The sequence below is a fragment of the Saccostrea echinata genome, unplaced genomic scaffold (genome assembly GCF_033153115.1).
Source record: "Saccostrea echinata isolate AGI-Se365-2 ecotype Australia unplaced genomic scaffold, CSIRO_AGI_Sech_v1 ptg000010l, whole genome shotgun sequence".
NCBI lineage: Eukaryota > Metazoa > Mollusca > Bivalvia > Ostreida > Ostreidae > Saccostrea > Saccostrea echinata.
In genome coordinates this window covers 10,120,712-10,141,722 of record NW_026889759.1, presented here as the reverse complement: position 1 = coordinate 10,141,722, position 21,011 = coordinate 10,120,712, and the positions used below count along the sequence as shown (strand labels likewise).

Below are 21,011 nucleotides of genomic sequence, written 5' to 3'. Positions count from 1 at the left end.
TTTAAATCACTGAATCTAGATAGGGGTATTGCAAACAATTTTAAACATAATATATAATTATCTGTATGTGAAATGAGAAGTATAGAAAAAGGTCTTTTATGAAAATATTTTCACTAAATGGAAATACATTTACATGACCAGTATCATGATATACAAAACATAAATTTACAGAATTTGGTTGCTCTAAGCAGTGTTTAAATATTTATAAATATTTATTATTTCTGGCAGGGTGGCCTTTATACTTATTTTCATTAAAATACATCACAAAACAATTATTTCATCAAACATTTGCTGACAATGTGTGCCTGATCTAATAACATCTTTAGAAAATAATGTTCATTTACACTTAAAATATACCATAAACACTGCGATCTTGATCACTATTAGCACATTCAGAGAACCAAACATTTCACCACACGTAATCAGCATTCTATAAAGTACATGGCAACAAATCTAACAGTGAGTCTCCACAAAACAAGGAAAATGACAGAATTCAAAGAGCATTAACAGCTTGATTAGTCTAATTCCGAGAAGTATGTTTAGCGATGTTCCTTATCACCTCACAATGTTTCAAGTTAGCTATGACCTAAGCCAACAACCTAAGTTTTCTTTACATATGCACAGAAGAGAAATGTGTCTATCACAAAGACCGATATCACAGGAATGCTTATAAGAAAAGAAGGTAAATTTTCTATGATTTGTTAATTCTACAGACTTGTAATCTTAGCCCTGCCACTAGAGAGATCTCCAGTATTTATTTTTCGGGGTGATCAAACACTTCGATCCTGTCACGATGTGTACCTCCTTGTCAAATTGTCATGTTCTTCTACAGAAAACATGTCTACATTTATCCCTGCTTTCACAAATTTCTAAATGAAAATGTTGACAATAATGTCATCTTATCTTTCAAAAATAAAATTCCCCCTGAGTCATTCAACTTTTTTTCCCAAGTTTCTTTTTATATAAGTCCCAATTATTTTTGTATATACATACACAATAATTTCTCATTTACTCAATTGAAATGCTGAAATGCTCATTTATTGAGTGTTTCACTCCATGAAATGTTTCTAAATAAAATGGTTGAATAAAAGCAAGGCTCTGTACTCACCAAATTATTTTGTTATATACTTTTGCCAGCACTAAGTGACGAGCAGACCGATTAAAATGTTCCCACTGGATGTTTGTTTAATTTGCTCAAATCTTTTAGAACAGAACAAAGTAATGAGATTAAATCCAAAAGCACAATGAGAAATTTACTTTGCAGACTTAAATACATTAGAAAAAAATTTAATGGCCACTTGTTGTCACTAATGTGCACTCACTTCTAGTGCAATCTTGATAGATTTAATCTCCCCCTTCAACTTAGGTCACCCATTTCCAGAGCACCTGATATCAAAAGGTTCTATAAAACTCCAATTGATTCCTTGGAACTTTAAAGATAAAAAAGTTTAATATTACTTAGATATAGTGATATAAAGGTCTAGCGGGGACTATTCATACAGTACGTAAGGTCTTTACCAAGGATTGACCAAAGGAATCTTCCATTTAAGGCCAGAACGTAGATCTATCCTTGAGATCAGATTTTTTTGATCTACCACTATTGATACAAGAATAATTCTTTGAATATTTTCTTTTCTATTCTAAAATTAGATTGCATTTGGTTACACACTTAAATATTCTTTCAGTAGAGATCTTAGATAGATAAGTTATCCTGCTCATTGTTTATCCAAACATTTTGTTTTGATTTTTTTGTTTATGATCATTTCTAAGTAAGGGAAAGTTAAAAAACTTTCTTTCATTAGTTAAAAAAAATGCATGTTCCTCACACATGAATTACAATGTAATTACTCAAGTGACTAAAATTTTTGAAAAATTTAATCATTTGTTGGTTAAGCAGTCAAATGTGCAAGTTAATTTGAAATAACAGCCAACCAGCAATGACTAAAAAGAGAAAATTAGAATTTTTAACATTCTTTTTTTTAAATCTGAAATTTCTGAAAAACTTGGACAACTATAGAAATTAAGGAAAACATAAACTTCTACATTGAAATACTTACAAGTTTTTTCTCACCAATGGCATAAAGAAATGATGAATACATATCTACCAGTTTAAGTCCTATTGAAACTGTTTCTTTTTTTTTCAAAATCTTGAAGGAAATTAAATATGAAATAAATGTGATCAAAAGGAATACTGTATCAGCTACAGGTTGTATATCATGCTACAATTAATCGATTCTAAAAGATATGTTTGGTCTGTCAGATTGCCAAGAACTCAATTCTGCCTTATTCTTACTGTATGAATAAAGTAATAGCCTTATCAACCACAGTTTAAACAATAAAACCATTAATACTCATGAAATTCCATCAATGTGTATGAAATCTGCAATTTTTGTCAACTGAATTGATTATTAATTTTTTATTTCTCACAATTAGCCTCTTTTCATTCTGCCTTAATGCTCTCTTTAAGTTATTAGCTTGATTGAAGATTAGTGTCTATTTGAATTTTTAAAGTGTTCCATTTCAACTGGCACTGACATTCTTGTAATATTACCACTTAATTATTATATATACAATGTTGACTATTACTATTAAAGAAAAGTAATTGCAAAGTACATGAAACTATATAGGTCACAAGAAGGACAAACAAAAAGAATTCTATACATTTAATAACTGCCAATGAAATACATGGAGATAACGAACAGTATTCAAGCTCAAATGTCCATTAAACAATACAAAGCAGGAGCAGAGCAAACACAGACCTCTAAAATGTCAGAGGTGGGATCAGGTGCCATGGAGGAGTGAGCATCCCCTGCAGACCGGTCACACCTGCTGTGTGCTCCTTGTCATGATCAGAAATAACGGAAAAATTTGTTGACAATTCAGTGTGTAAATGGTCTAACAATAGTATGAAAAACATCAGTCAGCATTTGACTTAATGATAGAATGTATTTGCTGACAAGGTCATTGTATCGACCATAGAACTTACGAAATGATAACTTTAAATGAGTCTGCTGATATTTAAGAAATAAGGTATCATTTTTAAACATCTATCGGGATATAAATACGGGTTGGTCACGAGATCAAATTCCATAAAGCCCGAAGGGCTTTATGGTAAATTTGATCTCGTACCAACCCGTATTTATATCCCGATAGATGTTTTAAAATGATACTTTATTACTTATATTTACATTTGTGACTTATTCATATTATATATCAGCCTGATTATAACCTTTAACGCGTGAAATGTTTTATTTTTTCAAACTCAACGGCACGAGCTTGATCTATTGATTGCGCTTCGACCCTTTATGACGTCACTGAGAAATTACGTCGAACGTTTATGACGCGAGGAACCTGTGTTTATACGGATATAGATACGCATTGCTTTCAATAGTGTTATATAAAAGAAAACATTTGCAAATGTAAATATTCTTGTTTCATCAACTTGTCTGTCAATAACTTACCTCGTATTAGAAATTGTTAATACATAGAGCATGCTCTTGAGTATCAAATCAACTGAGAGATATAAACCCCGTATGCAGGTGATAAGGGAAAATGATAAATGTGTAATTAGCAGCTATAGTTTATTTACAACTGTGGTATTTAAATAAAATGAGTGGATTCCAGAAAGTCTCCAAGTGAATAAAAAAAAATACATGTAAAGGCCAAACCATCACTCAATTTTATATGAAGGGTGATAATAGGTTAGAACAAGAAAAGTTAAAATGCAAGTTCTTAAATTTTGTCACAACATATAATTATGGGAGAAGATATTTAGTGTGTATCCCCCCAAAAAGGCCCAAAATATGTCTCAAAGTGTCTGCTAGATTTCACCAAACAGCCTCTAAAAAGAATTTTGTAGAAATGAAATGTCAAAAAACTGTCCCATAATACTGGTCAAAGCATCCCCTACATTTGGTTTTATAGTTACAAAACCATCATCACCAAATATTGGTCAAAATATCTCCTAGATTGGTGAAAAAGCCTTCTAACAGATTTTTTTTTAATTACCATAGCCATCATGAATCTGTCCTTATAGTTATATATTGGTCAAACATCAAACATCCCCTAGTTTTGTCAGATAGTCCTTAACTGAATTTTTTAGTTAAACAGAGTTGCAATAATCATCTCCAAATACTGGTCAAAGCATCTCCAAGATTTGATGAAAGGGTTTCCTACAGAATTTTATAGCTATAGTTGTTATAAAACCATCCCAAAACACTGGTCAAAGTGTCCCATAGATTTGATAAAATGCCCCCAAACACAACTTGTTTCATAATGTGGTGAATATATCTATATACACTATAGGTATGTTTGCCACCCTCCCCCCTCCTCCAAACCCAGTAACTGTTACAATTCATTTTGTAATGAGGAGAAAATAACTAATTGAATGGAATGGGTTTTATCATTTTTTTTCTCTATATTTGGGTTGCTTTGACCAAACAGACAAAGCTTTGAACAAAACTGAGGGTTTGTAAAGAGTTGAATATAATATACACGTATCTATATAGCTGTACATTCTGTATGTATCACTTTCACTAAAATTAGGGGATGCTTTGATTAAAATGTAAGGTTATTTTCCCATAAATTACATGCAGGGGTATTCAATTTGACTAAAGTTGAGGATGTTGTCTTTAAATTATGGATTTTTTCTTCAATTTGGGGGGGGGGGGGAGGGTTAAGCAAACTTAAGGGGCTTTTGGCCAATGCATGGGTGCACCCTGGATAGATCACTGTCTTCATAAAATTCTATATGGGGTGCTTCAAGAAAACAGTGGGAGCTCTGGAACCTGCAAAATTTATGAATCTTTCTGCCACAAAACTCAAGTATCTAATCCTCATTTAATACATCTTTCTATATGACATCATTCCTTTGTCTTTACATAAATAAAAAATCTCAAGTTTTTCAGATCTTGTTGGTATTGTCTGACAACTTTTCAAGAATTATGGAATCTCCTGAGTTGTGGGGGATTTAAGATAGCTTTTATAATTACTATAAAATTCTCTGAAGTCAAAAAAATCATATGTGAGATAAATGCATGACATTATGAAATGCAATAAACACATGCTTCAAATTGTTACTCAAAATATAGCCCTTACTCAAAATATAATGTGTCATCATTGTAATATGTTGAGGTGCGACCATTGGGACGAGCGCATTGTTCACTTAATTTTAAGATACACCTCTTCAATCTGCACGAGACATTTGGAACGTCTAGACTCTGACGTCCCATGACGTATGTTAGCTGCATTTCCATAAACGAAGTTTGACAAAATTTTAACAAAGAACTTTTAATCTACCATCTGTAATATATATGCAATACCTATTAAATTAAGGTGAGTTTATTTTTTGTGAATGTTTAGTTATCGTTACTGCGAGAACGAAGTTAGCAGCGAGAACAACAAGCATTGCATTGTGGGTCCAGAGTTACTGCATCAAAAAATTCTATTGAATGAATGTGCATTAGTCCAAATTTCCTCTTCGCACAGGCATTGTCATTAAAGCTCGCAGTGACGAGCAGCGCTTTGCGCCACTCACTGAGTTCAGTATCAGCAGTATGCAAAATAAAATTGCAGACCCTCATTTGAGAGCTGTAGAATTATTTATTAACATAATCAAAGAAAAGTATGCTTGCCCTAGCAATTTCACCTTCTGATGTAATAGCGAGCGCAATGCGAGCTCTAACAACAACGCCTGGGCGAAGAGAAAATTCGGACTTACACATTGATCCAAATGAATTTTTTTCCACAGTAACTTTTGGACCCACAATGCATCGCTTGTTTAAGCTATGTTCTCGCGAGAATAACAACAACAGTTTAACAAAAAATAAACTCGCCTTGATTTAATGGATATATTGCAGATAAATAGTAAATAATACATTCTTCATTAAAGTCAACAATGTTCCGGCTTCCGTTTGGTAATGCAACTTAAATACGACGTCATGTGACATCAGAGTCTAGACTTGAAATGTCACGTGCAGTTTGACAATCAAGCCCAATCTAAATTAAACCTGAATAAATATCTGCGCTCGCCCTAACGGTCGCACCGTCAACATATTAAATTTTATTTGCAATTCAATGTATGATCACAAAAAAAGTTATGCTACTTTTGGTTAATCCTAGAGTTCCACAAAATATGAAAGTGTTACGGATTCAGAGGAATCTCGTATTACCTTTCGGTCAAATAAGTCGGTTCATGGTGAGGCGAAAACCATACATGTAAACAACTGTAAACATTTTAAAGTCAGTAAAACCTAAATTCATGAGTTTATGACAATATATTCTCGAAAATACCGGAAATCACAATTCTCAAAAATAGGGGATATAGTGAATGCAATGTCACTCATTCAAGTTTTCTTTTCTTTTATAAAAGGCCACTCTACAATTTATGGATAGAATGTTCTATCGTTAAAATCAAAATGATAATCTCCTACGGACCGTGTGGTGAGGGCCTGTCCCGAGACACAGTTAGATTATTCTAATCAAGTCAATTTAGAGAATAATTAATTACGACGTTACTCAAATAGATGTCACTTACTGATTTAAACAGCACCACATCAATCATCATCCACTGATCCCACTCGGGGGCACGCGTTGTCAACAACAATTCAAAAGTAAGATTATTGAGTTAAAACGAATATAGCCAATACAGCCTTTTATGCTAAAAATTGGGAATAAAAACTGAATTACACCAATAAAGTATGTGATTTGGTTTATAGATATTAAAAAATAAACAGTTTTAAAGATTTAGTTTAAAAGACGTTAAGAATATTTTTTCGGTTTGTAAGTATTTATTCATATTTTTTAATCCAAGCACCTGCTTTAATTAACTTGTACAAATGTCTTTCGGATATTCTTAAAACTATAATTCAGCATGTCTGTCAACAAATGAAGTTGTGAACAAACTTAATCATTCAAAGGAGATCTTGCATAGCGTATATTTCTTTATAACAATCTTAAAGAACGCTTTAAAGCAACGATTTCATGTATGACGCATCTTTCTGAAATATAAACAGATCTAAGTCAAACAGATGTTTGTAAATAGTTCTGGACGAAATTGACAGCTAATAATTTGTGTTTGTTCCCTTACAATCTCAGTCTCTATTTACAGATAAATCCTGACATTGATCCCGTGAATGAAAATGCAAGAGGGTCTGGAAGATATCGATTTCTTATGACCTTTCTGTCGTTTAGTGCATGATTGGTTATGAGATGATTTCTTTGTTTTATGCACAACTTGTTGCCTTTCACTATGACAAGTGAAGAAGAGAGGGGGTTTCTGTCTGAAAATGAGGAAGAAGACAAGGGCAGTGATGAAGAATTTCAAGGACCCCATGACTGGAGGAGAAGGTTGAAGCCCGTCCAATTCAAATTCACAGCTGACAAATCCAAACCTCCATCAGCAACAACTGTTAATAGGTTCCTAACTGTCATTTGATTGTTTTAAAAATTAATGAGGCTGTGTTCTGTTATTAGTATTATGCAGTAACTTGCTGCACTCATTAGTACAACTAGGCCTACATGTATCAATCAAAGTTGATTTTTAACTAATATTAAAATACATGTATCTGATTTTAAGGAGTGGTAGCACAAGACGGACATTGGAAGAACTTCGGGAATCGGACAAACCAAGGAGAATCCCCTCCTGGAAAAGACATTTGATTGAAAAGAAAAAGATTACAGTTAAGGTAGTCTGTAGATTCTATTTTTTTCCCAATATTAGCTTTCTGTATGAAGACCTAAAGAGCTAAAAGTGCATTTAGTACTGTATCCATCTTTTGACTGTATAGCTCTGTCCATTTGTTGTATGTAAAAGTCTCTTAAAACAATACTCCTGCAATTTTGCTTTGATTTCAATAAAACTCGGTACTCAAGTAGAGTACTTCAAGTTGTCAAGACTCTTACATTCAAAGTTGGAAAGTTGGAAAGTCAACATTCACTGTGTTCATATGATATCTTGTATTAGGACTCTAAGTTGTTTGATGATCAAACACTACTTTGTGCATTAGAATTATTTTTAGGGCCATGTATGAAATATGGGAGCTCTGTTAGTATACAAATCACCTTGTTTGTCTGTCCCTCAATCTATTCATGAACACTTTTGTTTTTAACATAACATCATCAAAATTTGTACAGAAGCACTTTACTATGAAGAGAAGACACCTATACATTTTGGGGTCATATCGCTTTCTCTGTCTGTACATATGTCTGAATGAATATCAAATTTTTATTAAATTTTATGACATAAAAGCAGATTTTTAATTTATTTTTTACCTGTTTCAGAGACATGGAAGTGGAGCAGGGCAGGTAACTCTTAATTTTCATTGAATTAATATTCATTCAGTTTTTGTGATTGTGTGACATCCTCACCTTTTCATTCTTTAAATGCTGACATGTTTTCATTTTTAAAAAATCAAAATTACTTTTCTTCTTTTTTGTTAGAGTGGCACCAACATTTATAGGAAGAAATCTTTCAATAAGAATTTGGAGTCAGCATTCCAACAACAAGTTGTTAATTCTGCTCAAGCCAAAAAGAAAGTATCTCCCTCAAACTCTGTGAGTATTTAAAAAAAAATCTCATCTTTTTGTTGTCTGTCTTGAAAGCAATTGTTTTAGCTATTATATTCACATTGCTGGGAAATGCACTTCCATCCAATGTAAAGGGAATAAGACTTCGAAAAATTATCCCATATGCAGTTACTGGCAGGAATTATTTTTCTTTTACTTTTAATTTAAGATAAATGATTGATAAATAATTTACTATGTGTTTATCTTTCCATGTCTAAAAGCTCATAAGAAGAAGTAAAAAATATTCTGTTTCCCGTTAAACCATTTTAAGCTACAATTATAACAAATTCGATATGATATGAATGCTTTGCTTTGAATTTCTTTTTATTGTTCATCAGTTTAAACAGTCACAAGCCCTGACCAGAAACAGAATCGCTAAAGTCCTGAGAGCTCGTCTGTATCTGCTACAGCAGTCCGGTCCAAACTCATTTCTGATTGGTGGAGATTCACCTGACCATAAATTCAGGGTCATCATAGGACCACAGGTCAGTATAGACTTTCAAAACAAACAGGCAACAATTTTAAGGAATTGCATATTCTGTAGGATATACATGTACATGTATATTAATGCTTTCTAATTTTTTGTGTACTGTTTGGTATTTTCCAGAACTGTACCTGTGGCAAGGGGCCTCACTGTGTCCATGTTTTGTTTGTTATGCTGAGAGTTTTTCAGATTAGAGAAAGTGATCCTCGATTGCTGAGCAAAGTGCTTAAAAACTATGAGGTAAATCTAGAACCAAAATTTAGTATAGATTTATACAGCTATAATCATAGGTACAACTGGATTCCAAGACTGACATAACTTTTGATCTGCACTGTAGGTGGAAGCTTTGTTTAAAGAATACCATGACAAAATGTCATCCAGAATCTCAATGAAAAAAGAAGTAAAAGTAACCAAGACACAGAGCAGTTCTGACTTGCTGTCTCCCGACATGACACCAGGACAGTCAGAAGTAGATGGAGAGTAAGTGAGGGGTTAACTTGGTTTTCTCGGAGTCTTGGAGTCAAATGTGTCTCAATGTGTATTGGACCCACAGGTTTCTCTCCCATACACTAAATTCAGCACACAAGTTGAATTTAGTGTAACAAAGAGAAAATCTGTGGTTCCGATAATGCTCAAGGTGGTGTAAGCGTATCTTGATTTTTTTTTTCAAATGATGCCAACAGCTCATAAAAAATTTATTTTTACCAAAGATTGCAGAATGTCAATTTTTGATTTAAATGTAGCAAATGATATTCACTGGACATGTAAAACAAGTTTGCATAGTGTGATATTAAACTTCTGTTACAAATTATATTCCTTACAGAAGTGTTAAGGAGGAAGATGACACCTGCCCTATCTGTCTCCTGGAGATGTTAGAGGGAGAGAGCCTCCTGAAATGTGAAAATGGCTGCCACAATCGTCTGCATCATCACTGCATTTCAGTTTGTATGTCAACACTTGCATTCTTGTGTCACTTAAATAGGAAATAAAAAGGGGTCTTTTTGTATGTGTGTCAGTATATCAGGATGGAATAAATGTTTCCAAAAATAGGTGTATGTGATCATAATTCTTAGCTTCTTGAAACCTTGTGTGAATAATCACAGTGAGGTACAGGGCCTGAACTTGTTTTTAGGATGATAATCAATTTCACATCCAAGATAAAAAATATGACAAGCCATGTGTGTTTCTTGAACACTGATTAATAAGTATTGTTAATCTCTTTATCTCTGGACAGCTACAGTTTGTAAAGATATTTAATCTATGCTCCACAATCGATAAAAGTTTGGTACATATAGATGGCATTATTTGTACATGTATTATACAGGACTTTGATAAAGTATAATATTTTTTCTTATAAGAATTGGTCTATATGTCTGCTTTCAGGGTTTGAACTTTGCAGAAGACAGAATGATCCCCTTATCTGTCCCCTGTGTAGGGCTGATTGGAAAAGTAGTGATATTGAAATTAAAGGGTTAGTTACTCAACTTGTCTTCCAAGTTACTTAAACTTACTGATACTCATTAACACATAGCAATTTAAAATGTAGAATGCTAAGTAAATACAAGGAAAATACTGAAAACAGACTTGGGGTTTCATGCCTTTTGATCTCTTGTTAAACTAAAATAGCAGTTATAATACATGTAGTTTTAGTTTTTTGAAGTTTTGCAAGGCTGCAGCTTTGATTGGAAAATCAATCACCAAGGAAAAAAAATTCTATATATACAAGTAATCCTAAATGTCACATATAAAAAAAAAAAAACAAAATGTCTTTAGGAATGTTGGAGGTGATAACCAGTTGCCAATTGTTCCCCCAAACACAAGAGCCCCCTCCCCAGACAGAGCACTGCCATATACTGAAGGTGTCCCTCCTGAGAGAGACAGACTGCCATTTGCTGAACCTATTCCCCCAGAACACACAGCTCTAGCAGAACCATGGATACAGGTAAGTATACTCATATTGAAATTTTGCTCTATAACCGTATAAACATGATATTGTTTGTGATAAGATTATTACATGCTATTTTTCAATATGTGTATTTTTATTGCAGATGTATGGAGAAGACTTGATGTCCTGTTTTTTCTCTCGTAACTGGTCAATACGTGAGTCAGGGATTCGACATCTGAGTAGGGAGGCAGTAGGTGTGCTGATGAAAGGCATGGGTGAGGGGAAAAGTGGGGTGATGTTATCCCCAGAAAAGGCTAGTCACATCCATAAATCTGTAGAAATTTGCTGCCAGATCCTCGCCTTTATGTGTGGGGATCCCGTCTACAGAGTCTATGTTGCATGTTTAGTAAGTATGAAATACTCTTCTTGAATGTGCTTTATTTACGTAATCTGATACCCTTATATGTTGCAACACAATTATAGGCAGTTGTGGTAGTAATTAAATTCTACTTTTAAATTCCAGAAAACTCTACGGACAGTTTTGTCCTATATTCCATGCCGAGAGGAGAAACAGAAGTCTCGCTTGGAGGGAATCCTAAAACCTATTGTGGATGCCATAATAATCAAATGTACTGATGGCAATAGGTAATGCAAACTGATGTTTTTTAAAAAGATTTTGAACAGGTTCATATTATTATTTCATGGATATTACTTTTTTTTTTTGATATTTGCAGAAGAACTAGTCAATTGTCTTTGTCTACACTCGTGGAACTTGCCAAAGGAAGTGAGGGAGAGCTTTGTGTTGGCAGTCAGGTTTCAGGTAATCATGACTCTCCTGTGAAATGTCTTAAATAGCAGTAATGTTTCAAAAAAATAATTCTGAAAGCATATGTTGTTTATTTTCATGTGTATATAAATTCATCCATGCTTTATTGCATTATCTATCAGCTTCAGTCCTGTTTTATAGGGGCTCAAAGTTTCAACAGCCTGGATTATGTGATAAGATGTGCTACAGAAGATTTTGACCCTGAGACAGTTTCATGGCAATGGCTTCTCGGAAGACTGTATTTATTGGAGAGATTTTTTGAGGAGTTTCAAAATGAATTATCTCCAAGGAATCCCCCAGAGGGAAAATCAGGTGATGAGGAATCTTTGCTCGGAGCCAAGCCTTCTGATGGGGGTGCTATGACCTCACCAGAGAGGTTGCTTACTATCGCACGTTTTGCTGTAAAACTAGTCAAAAATTCCCATCTCAAAGTTAGTCGCATGGCAAGGAGGGTTTTCTTGCTGGTGGTTAAATTTTCCATTCACTTAGAGTCTATGATGGAGGATTTGCAGGAAATGCTATCTGTTCTGGATGCAACATCAGTTAAATCACTGAAGAAAAGAATGTCACGAATTGCTGATGATTTTAATCTGTCTGAGAAACTGGTTCATGAATTGCATCATGGTATAACAAACAAAAAAATTCCTCAAGATGAGACTCCTGAGAATTCCCCTCACTCTTCACCTGAGTCTACACCCAGATGTAACTCCCCAGTATCAGCATCTCCAGATCATCTGAGTGAAGCAAGTAGCACCAGCAAAGGAAAATCTGTTCCTCTTGTCCCTCCTAATACACCCATTAGGGCTCGCAGGGAGTGCAAGTACGATTCTAAAAATGATGAGAGCATTAATGGTGAGATAACAGAGGAAGGAACTCTGACTGTAACAGAAAAGTTTCTGGAATGTATTGAGCCTGCAAAACTAGTCTTAACACCCAGAGAATCACAAGAAGGTGTGAGGAAAAGTCCTTCTCCAAAAGATCCAACTCCCCCACCTAAAACACCTCCCCCTATTCCACCTCGACCTCTCTCAAGGAAAGGCAGTTACGAGATTTTACAGGTTGGGCCAATCTTGTCTCCACCCACCCTTCCACCACATGTGGCTGCTCTGCCACCTCCCCCTGATGTGGTGAAATGTGCCAGCGAGTCTGCAGAGAGAAATAAACTATCCCTGCCTCTGCCGTGCACAACAGATGATAAGCCCTTCGTGTTGTGTGATTGTGAGAACAAAGAGGGCTGTAAACACAGGCCTCTGCCTTCTTCTCATTCCATTGATCTACCAAAGAAATCCCCTTTATCACTCGATCTACCAAAGAAAGAACCCTCCCCACCACCACTGGAATCTCATGATTTAGAGGCTCATGGCAGTGCCAGCTTCTCTTCAGATGAGCGGACCCTGTCATCAGATGACTCGCTGGACAGAGTTTGCAGACGTAAAGTGCGACATCTTGGACATTTCCCCACAGCAGAACAAGGAGCAACATCAAGTGATGAAATTCTGGATGTTAGACCCAGAGGTCGAACTCGTCTTGAACATTCAGTTTCATTCAAATCAGAAGTGGCATCTCCAAAGGAGCCAGTGATGAATTTTCTTAAACAAAGTAAGTGAAGTGTGTAATTTAAGATATACTGATAGTTACTGTTCGTCTTGTTTTAAAGTATAGAACAAAAAAATTCTAATGAAATACCAGGACATTGAATTACCTTAGCCATTGTCAAATGATGGAATAAATGCCCATGTATGAGAAAGTTTGTCTATATGTGTTTTATAGAAGAGGAGGATGAATGTCCATGTAAAGAGGAGGTAGAGAGGGAAGAGGCTCTGGCCCTGGCAAAGGCTATGGAGGTGTCGGCACTTGATCCTCCCAAACCTTTTGTTCCTGGCCTCACCCCAACAGATAGGGAGGAAGTTATCACTATCCGGATACAACCAGAGGTTTTTACATTTTAGTGCAAAAAAGATACTGTGTTAATACTCTATTGCCTCAATATATACCCTGGTATACTGTAACATTTAATGCACTTGACTAAAATGGAGGGTTTTGTTGAAATTTTTAACAAACCTTTCTGTAAACAAAGCCCTTAATGTGCTCTGTTTTCTTCATAATTTTCATTGCAAGTTTGATATTACATGTAGTTTTAAAAAAAGGCCTATGATTTAATGTGACAGGTAAATGCTACCTTCTTGTCTAATATCTTGTGTTAATAGAATGGTGAACGTCACCCGGATTCAAAGGGAAATGGTCCCTCACTTTACCTTGAGGGCGTCCACTGGATGAAGGGGCCTCTTTTGGGGACTGGGGCCTACAGCACATGTTACCAAGCTAAGGATGTCAAGACAGGAGTCCTAATGGCTGTCAAACAGGTAATGTACAATATACCTGTACCGGTATCAGACCAGTAAGAGGATCTTTGCATTGAATCTGAAGCACAAGATATAATACAGATTCATGACATAACATTTCAGTTCATCCTTTGGAAGAAAAGATTATTTCATTATTACTCATGAAGTAAAATTGAACCAGAATCCAGCCAATGAAGACATGTTCACCAACTTTCAATTCAAACAAAAGTGCTAATATCACTTCTTAAAAAAACAGTAAAATGAATGGTTTATTTAAAATGTACAATCAAGATAATTTGAATTTCATATGCATGAATAAGAGCAAGTGTTTCACTTCTTTCAATGCTATAATGAACATCTATTTATCTACAATAAATTGTATTCTTTCAATTTAATTCATAATTACAGGTGTCTTTTTGCCGCAATTCTCGATCTGAGCAGGAAAGTGTTGTTGAAACCATAACAGAAGAAATTATAATGATGACTAAACTGAACCACCCTAATGTTGTCAGAATCATGGGAGCTACCCGCCATGGCTGCCACTTCAATATGTTTGTGGAATGGATGCCTGGTAATAATTTTTATATCCCAGCAGGATGGGGGCATATAGTGTTACCCTGTTCCATCATTCCCTCATCATTGACTTTCCATACATTTTCTCGGCAACAGTTGCACACATTCAACTCAAATTTGACATATGGATACGTCATAGAAATATGCAGGTCAATTTGGTCATGGTCCAAAGATTTTTGTCAGAGTTGTCCCACTTGAACTTAGAAAAAAAAGAAATTGTCTGTTTCTGCTCTCTAACTTTTGTAGAGATATATGTATATGGTTGAAATTGCATATGCAGGTATTTTACCAGAAAATACAGGTCAATTTCGAATTTGGTCGTGGTCCGATGATTTTTGATAGAGTTATCCCTCTTGAACTCAGAAAAAAATAAGAAATTTTCAGTTTCTGCTCTCTAATTTTTGTAGGGATGTACGTATAAGGTTGAAATTGCATATGCATTTATTTTACCAGAATATACAGGTCATGTTTGAATTGGTCTTTGTTCAATGATTTTTATCCCTGTTGAGCTTAAAAAAGATTTGGAAAAGATTTAAAAATTCCCAATTTCTAATCATTATCTCGACTACAAATGTGCAATTTACAATTTGCAATTTGAAATTTTGGCTCCCTGCGGGGGCATTTGTGGTGTTATGACACATCTAGTCTTATTTCATTTAAACCATTCTGTTACTCTGATTTCTTACAAAATCAAAGGCTCTTCAGAGTAATAGATTACAGTGAATTATTTGTACGAACCACTTGTTTATACTGAAATTTTGATGCCTGGGTTTGAAATGGATTCTCAATATAAATGAATGTAATTCTATTTGCTAAGAAGAAGAAAGTATTTAAATTAAATATCATAATTCAGAATATGTATATATTGTAAAGGTGGGTCTATCTCTTATCTCCTGGGAATGTATGGTGCATTCTCTGAGAATGTCATCACCAGCTACACCCTCCAGATCCTTAGAGGCCTGGCCTATCTCCATGAAAACCATGTTCTCCACAGGGATCTTAAAGGTACAGTTTATAACACTTAGAACAATGTGGACAAAACTGAACTGATATTTCATTTTTGTGCATTAGTTGAAGAAGTTTTTGGTCACTTTTGTGTTTTATATTTAGGTGCTAATTTACTGGTGGACAGCACTGGTCAAAGATTAAGAATTGGCGACTTTGGGGCAGCTGCTAGATTGGCCTCTCAGGCTACAGGGGCAGGAGAATTCCAGGGTCAGCTGCTGGGAACCATAGCTTTCATGGCTCCAGAGGTATTCAGATAAATTTTGTAGCTTTAGAATCATCTCAAAATCCATAAAGAATTTCATCAGTACGTCAACACTACTGGTTTCTTGGAGCCATCTGCTAAAAGAGTGAGATTTAGAATTGTTAGTAAAAAGTATTGATCATCATCAGTACTATTTCTCTGACTAGTAAGTTGATATATGAACATTTTAATTAAGGTTCTGCGAGGTGAGAATTATGGAAGAGCCTGTGATGTTTGGAGTGTTGGCTGTGTTATCATTGAGATGTGTACTACCAGACCACCCTGGAATGCCAAAGATATTTCTAACCATCTGGCTCTCATTTTTAAGGTAAATTCTACTATATAAAAACGAGAGGACATGCTGAATGTATGCAAGGAGCCCTTCAAAGTCTTTTATATACTGGTACTTGTATGTACAATTCATTTGTCAAGCCTGGTTTATGTTCAGTACCAGGGATGTGTCATTGTAAGTTAATGTCCTGACTATATAATTAATTCAAGTTTCAACTTGAATATCTTAAACACCTGGATATTTGGAAGGTTTTTCACATTTCCTTATTTTCCTGGATATCAAGGTTTGAATATTCACAATGAATGTTATGTTTTTCCCCAATCGGTAAAGAAAAAGTGTTGTCTTATTGTATTTTCTATCACAGATTGCCACATCAATGCAGCCCCCTCCAATCCCTGAGAACCTGTCTCCCCCTATTAGGGACATCCTTCTTCGATGTCTGGAACAGCAGAAGACAGAGCGACCTACAGCAAAGGAACTCTTGGTCCACCCCCTCTTCACTCAGTACATGACCAGCACCAGCAGTAAATGCTGAAATGTTCAAATAGTCTGAGCAAGGCAGCCTTGATTTTTTAAACATGAATTATGTCTACATAACAGAGTTATGAATACAAACAGCAAAAATAAGGGAATTCGAAGCATGTATTTAAATTTCTTCATGCATTTATTGGTGCGTGGTATAATAGCCATGTAGATACATGTATATCTTCACATTCCTCTCACCTCAACCATTAGCTCAAGTATCTGTCTTTCTGCATTTATCAATTTTTCATATTAGGGGAGTTTTATTCCCATGTTTTCATAACTACTGTAAAACAACGAAACATTTTGGTGTCAGATATCTTTGGGGAGAATTTGTCAATTCTTTGTCAAATGATAACTGGATTCGGCCATGTTCGTGTATTTTTTATGCAGAGTGTATTTAAATGTAGATTTTTGCTAAATCTTGCCATAATGATATAGTGCACTTTAAATATTCATAGCATTATTTTTCATTTTATTTATTCTCTAAAAAGGACTTTTAAAGTCATACTACCAGCACAGTTAGTCAGTCAGGAATATGAATACATGGATTTCGTCAAACATTAATAATGTGTACATTCAGAAATATATTATTCTCTGATGATCTTTGCAGTATTATTCTCTCTAGTATTACTTAGTGCCAACACCCAACTTTTTCATAAATTTGCACAAAAAAACTTGTTTCAAATTCAAACATGTTGCATTTATTTCTGTCTTTGTCTGCATGTGTTTCAATTAGGTTAGATGTAGAATGAATGCTGCATTTTCCTTTTGTTCTTTGGGGTGTTTTTAAAGTTTTATCTTTGGTGTGTTATTCAAAGTGCTTTTTTTTCTTACTTATGTATATAACATTTGAATGTTTTTCTTGGTCTGTTTTAGTCCGCATCTGTTAGCCCTCTATGGATGGGGTGTCACCTTGATTTACTGTAGATGCCAAAAGTCTCAATATGATATTATTTATTTAGTAGTTACATGTTTTCTTTTAGCTTTCTACCCATTTAATAGCCTGCATTTAATGTTGAATCTGTGTTTAGCTTTATATCTATCCAAATATCACTCGGTACCTATGTACTTCCAAAGCAGAGATGTGTTGCTACAAAAGATTTGCATTTTTTTTTTGTCTTTGTATCATTGTTATTATTTACTTTGGCATGAAAAAAAAGACATTGCATGTTGCTTCTGTAACAAAATTTATGCTTTAAGTTGACTCTCTCCATTGCGAGGACCCAGAGCTGGTTCCACATAATAAATTTGGCCTCATGAAATAGATTCATGAGCAACAATTTAAATTTAATGGTGCTAATTTTGTTTGCATATTATGATATAAATTCATACAAATCTGCAATAAAATCAGAGCATAATACATCACTACAAATCTTTTTTTTACAGTATTGTATAAAGGACCTAATATTGGCACTTTTTTTTTTTTACACTGCGACTTAAGAATACATGTATTCTCAAAATATTGTCACTGTAGGACCACCAGGCAAGGGGAAGAGGTTATCTCCCTGCACATTTTGTAATATTTATGCATAATGAATCTCCTGTTATAATAATGATATTGCTCATACATAAAATACTACTAAAACGTTATTGCTCATTGGGGTCTCCTTTTGTAGCTAAAAATGTATTTTGCCTTGTTACATTTTTTTGTGCTTGCTTTAAGTGTGTAACAGGAAAGGATAAAATGTTACATTTTCTTCTATCTGTAAATAGATGTAACTTTTTTTTTTTAGCAATAGTGATTTTGTAATAGTGTCATGCTGATATAGTGATTCTTACTCTGTGCTTTCTCTGTCTCTTTCCATAGCCGGTGCTTAATGCTTTAGAATGTTGAAAAGGAAAAGAAAACATATTCCAATAAAAAAAAATGAATTGTCTACCTCTCACTGTTAAAACATTTGAAATATGCACATATGAATGAAAGCCAGTATTGTTTTTAAAAATAAAATGAAAAAATGTATTGTTTTTATACCTAAATCGAAATTTCAAAACAATGGCTACAAAGTGCCTTTATAATAATGGCTTCTGTTGATATTTTTGGAGACAGTATTTTAATATTGTGATAACAGGGTTGTGATTTGTGTACATATCACCTGTGTCATCAGTGACTTAAACTTTGTTTGGCTCACAAATCTAGCTCAAATATTGAAATGGCTATGGATTTGTTTGGGTTTTTTTTTTCATTCTTGGTTAAAACTTAATTAAATGGAAATTTTGTACTTAATTTATATCTTTTCTTTCCAATTTTCTTATCACTTAGTTATGAATTACAGTAAAATGAAAAAAAAAATGTATATGTTTATAGTTGATAGTGTAAACTTTATTAGACATACTAAAATGTTTGAGATACATGTAAATGTATTTTCATTACATATTTCAAACAATGTGTATTTGTGTACTTTAGCAAGCCAAACACATATTGGATTTTGAGTTATTGAAACCAGCATATTGATTTCACACAAAAAAATTTCTACCTGGAACACACTATAATTGTGTATTTATATAAGGGAAAAAATTAACAATTTTTATTCATTTAACAGTAAACTAGTTTTAAATACACTATACCTTCCAAAATAATACTTGTCTGTGTTTAGATATGTATATATTTTATATATGTGTACATAGAGTGTATGTTTTTGTATACAGTGTGTTGAATTTATATGAATGTACTTCTTGTAGTATCTACAAATAAATCGATTTTTTTCTTCTAGAAAATAATAATACACATAAACAAAGGAATTACCAAAGGTATATTCATTTTCATTTATGTCATAATTTTGGCTGAATTTTATATTATGCCCTTGTTACAAAGGAGATATCTTGGATTATTTTAGCAATATGGATACTAGTCATTTTAATATAATTTTTGTTTTGTTACTCAATATCTTGTTACTTGTTAACTATTTATAGATGAAGATATAGGATTTTTTAAGTTGTCATGTGACCAAAAAAAAAAGTGATGAATTTGAAATGAAAAAACTACAAAGCCTCTCATATTTCAGACAATATTACATCAAGAATTAATTGTAAAAAAGGGACAGGGTGTCTGTTTATGTCAAGTAAGACACTTCTTGAAACTACAGAGACATATTATCACAACTTCTCTTTAAAAACAATAGTTTAAATTAAGGTATTTTTTTGGAAGAAGAACTGTGACATTCCAGAAAATTTTCTTCATTTTATTGTGTAACGGTATTTTGTAGTTCTTTATTTATAGCATTTGTCTGTTTGCTGTTTTTTAAGTACATTGTATTAAAATTGCAGTCAGCTTTTCTGTTTTTAGGGGTAACTGACGTTGATGTCATATCAATGAATTCTATTCTTTTAAAATACAAGTATTTCTTTTAGAAACATGCATATCCAAATATATCAAAGAAATAGACCTTATCATGAATTAAAATATTTAGATATCCTTATTTTTTCATCTTTTTACATCTTTTTATAGAATAGACAACGCTGTATGTCCAAAGTAAAGTAGAAATTTTGATAACCTGACAGGTACAATTTTTTTTTATATAAATCTATAGTTTAAAGGTCATATGATAAAGGAGGAGGTCAACTTTTTTGTCTTGGTGTTGTTGTCATGGTGATAATGTCAATATTTTATGTTTTACTGTAGTATGCTTTGGACAGTTTTCTGTTTTCATTTTTAAGTGCTAATTTCTGAATAAAATTCTCTTAGTATGCATTATTTTGTTGTTACACGTACTCACTTCCCATTTGTATTACAACATACAACAGCATTTCAGAGTTGTGCCAAAAAAAAAGACAAAAAAACTCACATACCCAAATACATGACATAGTAACATAACATAAAATAATAAGGGATACAAAAATTCATATCTATACATAGCAAGATGAATTGGCTTATGAAGAACTGTATATTTTAATTCAAGGAGTTTGGGAGGATGCACATAATTTTCGCACTTTAGTTCGTTCGCATTAAAATGTCCTTTCATTCATCTGCTAGTTTTTCATTGATTAGAAACATTTTTTTTTCATTGTCAAGATCAGGTAACAACTTGAATATGGGTCCATATTAAAATGAATTATCCAGGGGAAGAAAAAATACTGAGCCTGCAAAATTCAAATCTAGATTAATTTTGACACAGCTTATGAAAATATAGTAAGCCTTTAAGATTTCGCTTTTTTCTTTCTTCCAAGATTGAATGCGTTCACAATGTTATGGCATGCTGTTGCTACCAATTGTTCATATCCCTACTTTAACTTGGACCAAACAATTTTTTTCCTCCATAAAAGTAGATTTTTT

The 21,011-nt window shown here is 33.8% G+C and overlaps 1 protein-coding gene across 1 annotated transcript; it reads left to right on the top strand.

The window, feature by feature from the left end:
• Positions 1-7,022: 7,022 nt before the first annotated feature.
• LOC133184353 (mitogen-activated protein kinase kinase kinase 1-like) lies at positions 7,023-20,429 on the top strand. The gene is made up of 21 exons (XM_061319399.1): positions 7,023-7,416; positions 7,577-7,685; positions 8,281-8,304; positions 8,440-8,553; positions 8,904-9,050; positions 9,173-9,289; positions 9,387-9,529; positions 9,873-9,994; positions 10,433-10,520; positions 10,823-10,991; positions 11,098-11,340; positions 11,458-11,579; positions 11,669-11,754; positions 11,902-13,359; positions 13,531-13,694; positions 13,968-14,123; positions 14,511-14,673; positions 15,549-15,680; positions 15,786-15,928; positions 16,121-16,252; positions 16,581-20,429. Exons 1-21 carry the CDS (start codon positions 7,226-7,228, stop codon positions 16,749-16,751), a joined length of 4,194 nt encoding a protein of 1,397 aa, XP_061175383.1. The 5' UTR covers positions 7,023-7,225; the 3' UTR covers positions 16,752-20,429.
• The last annotated feature ends 582 nt before the right edge of the window (positions 20,430-21,011 follow it).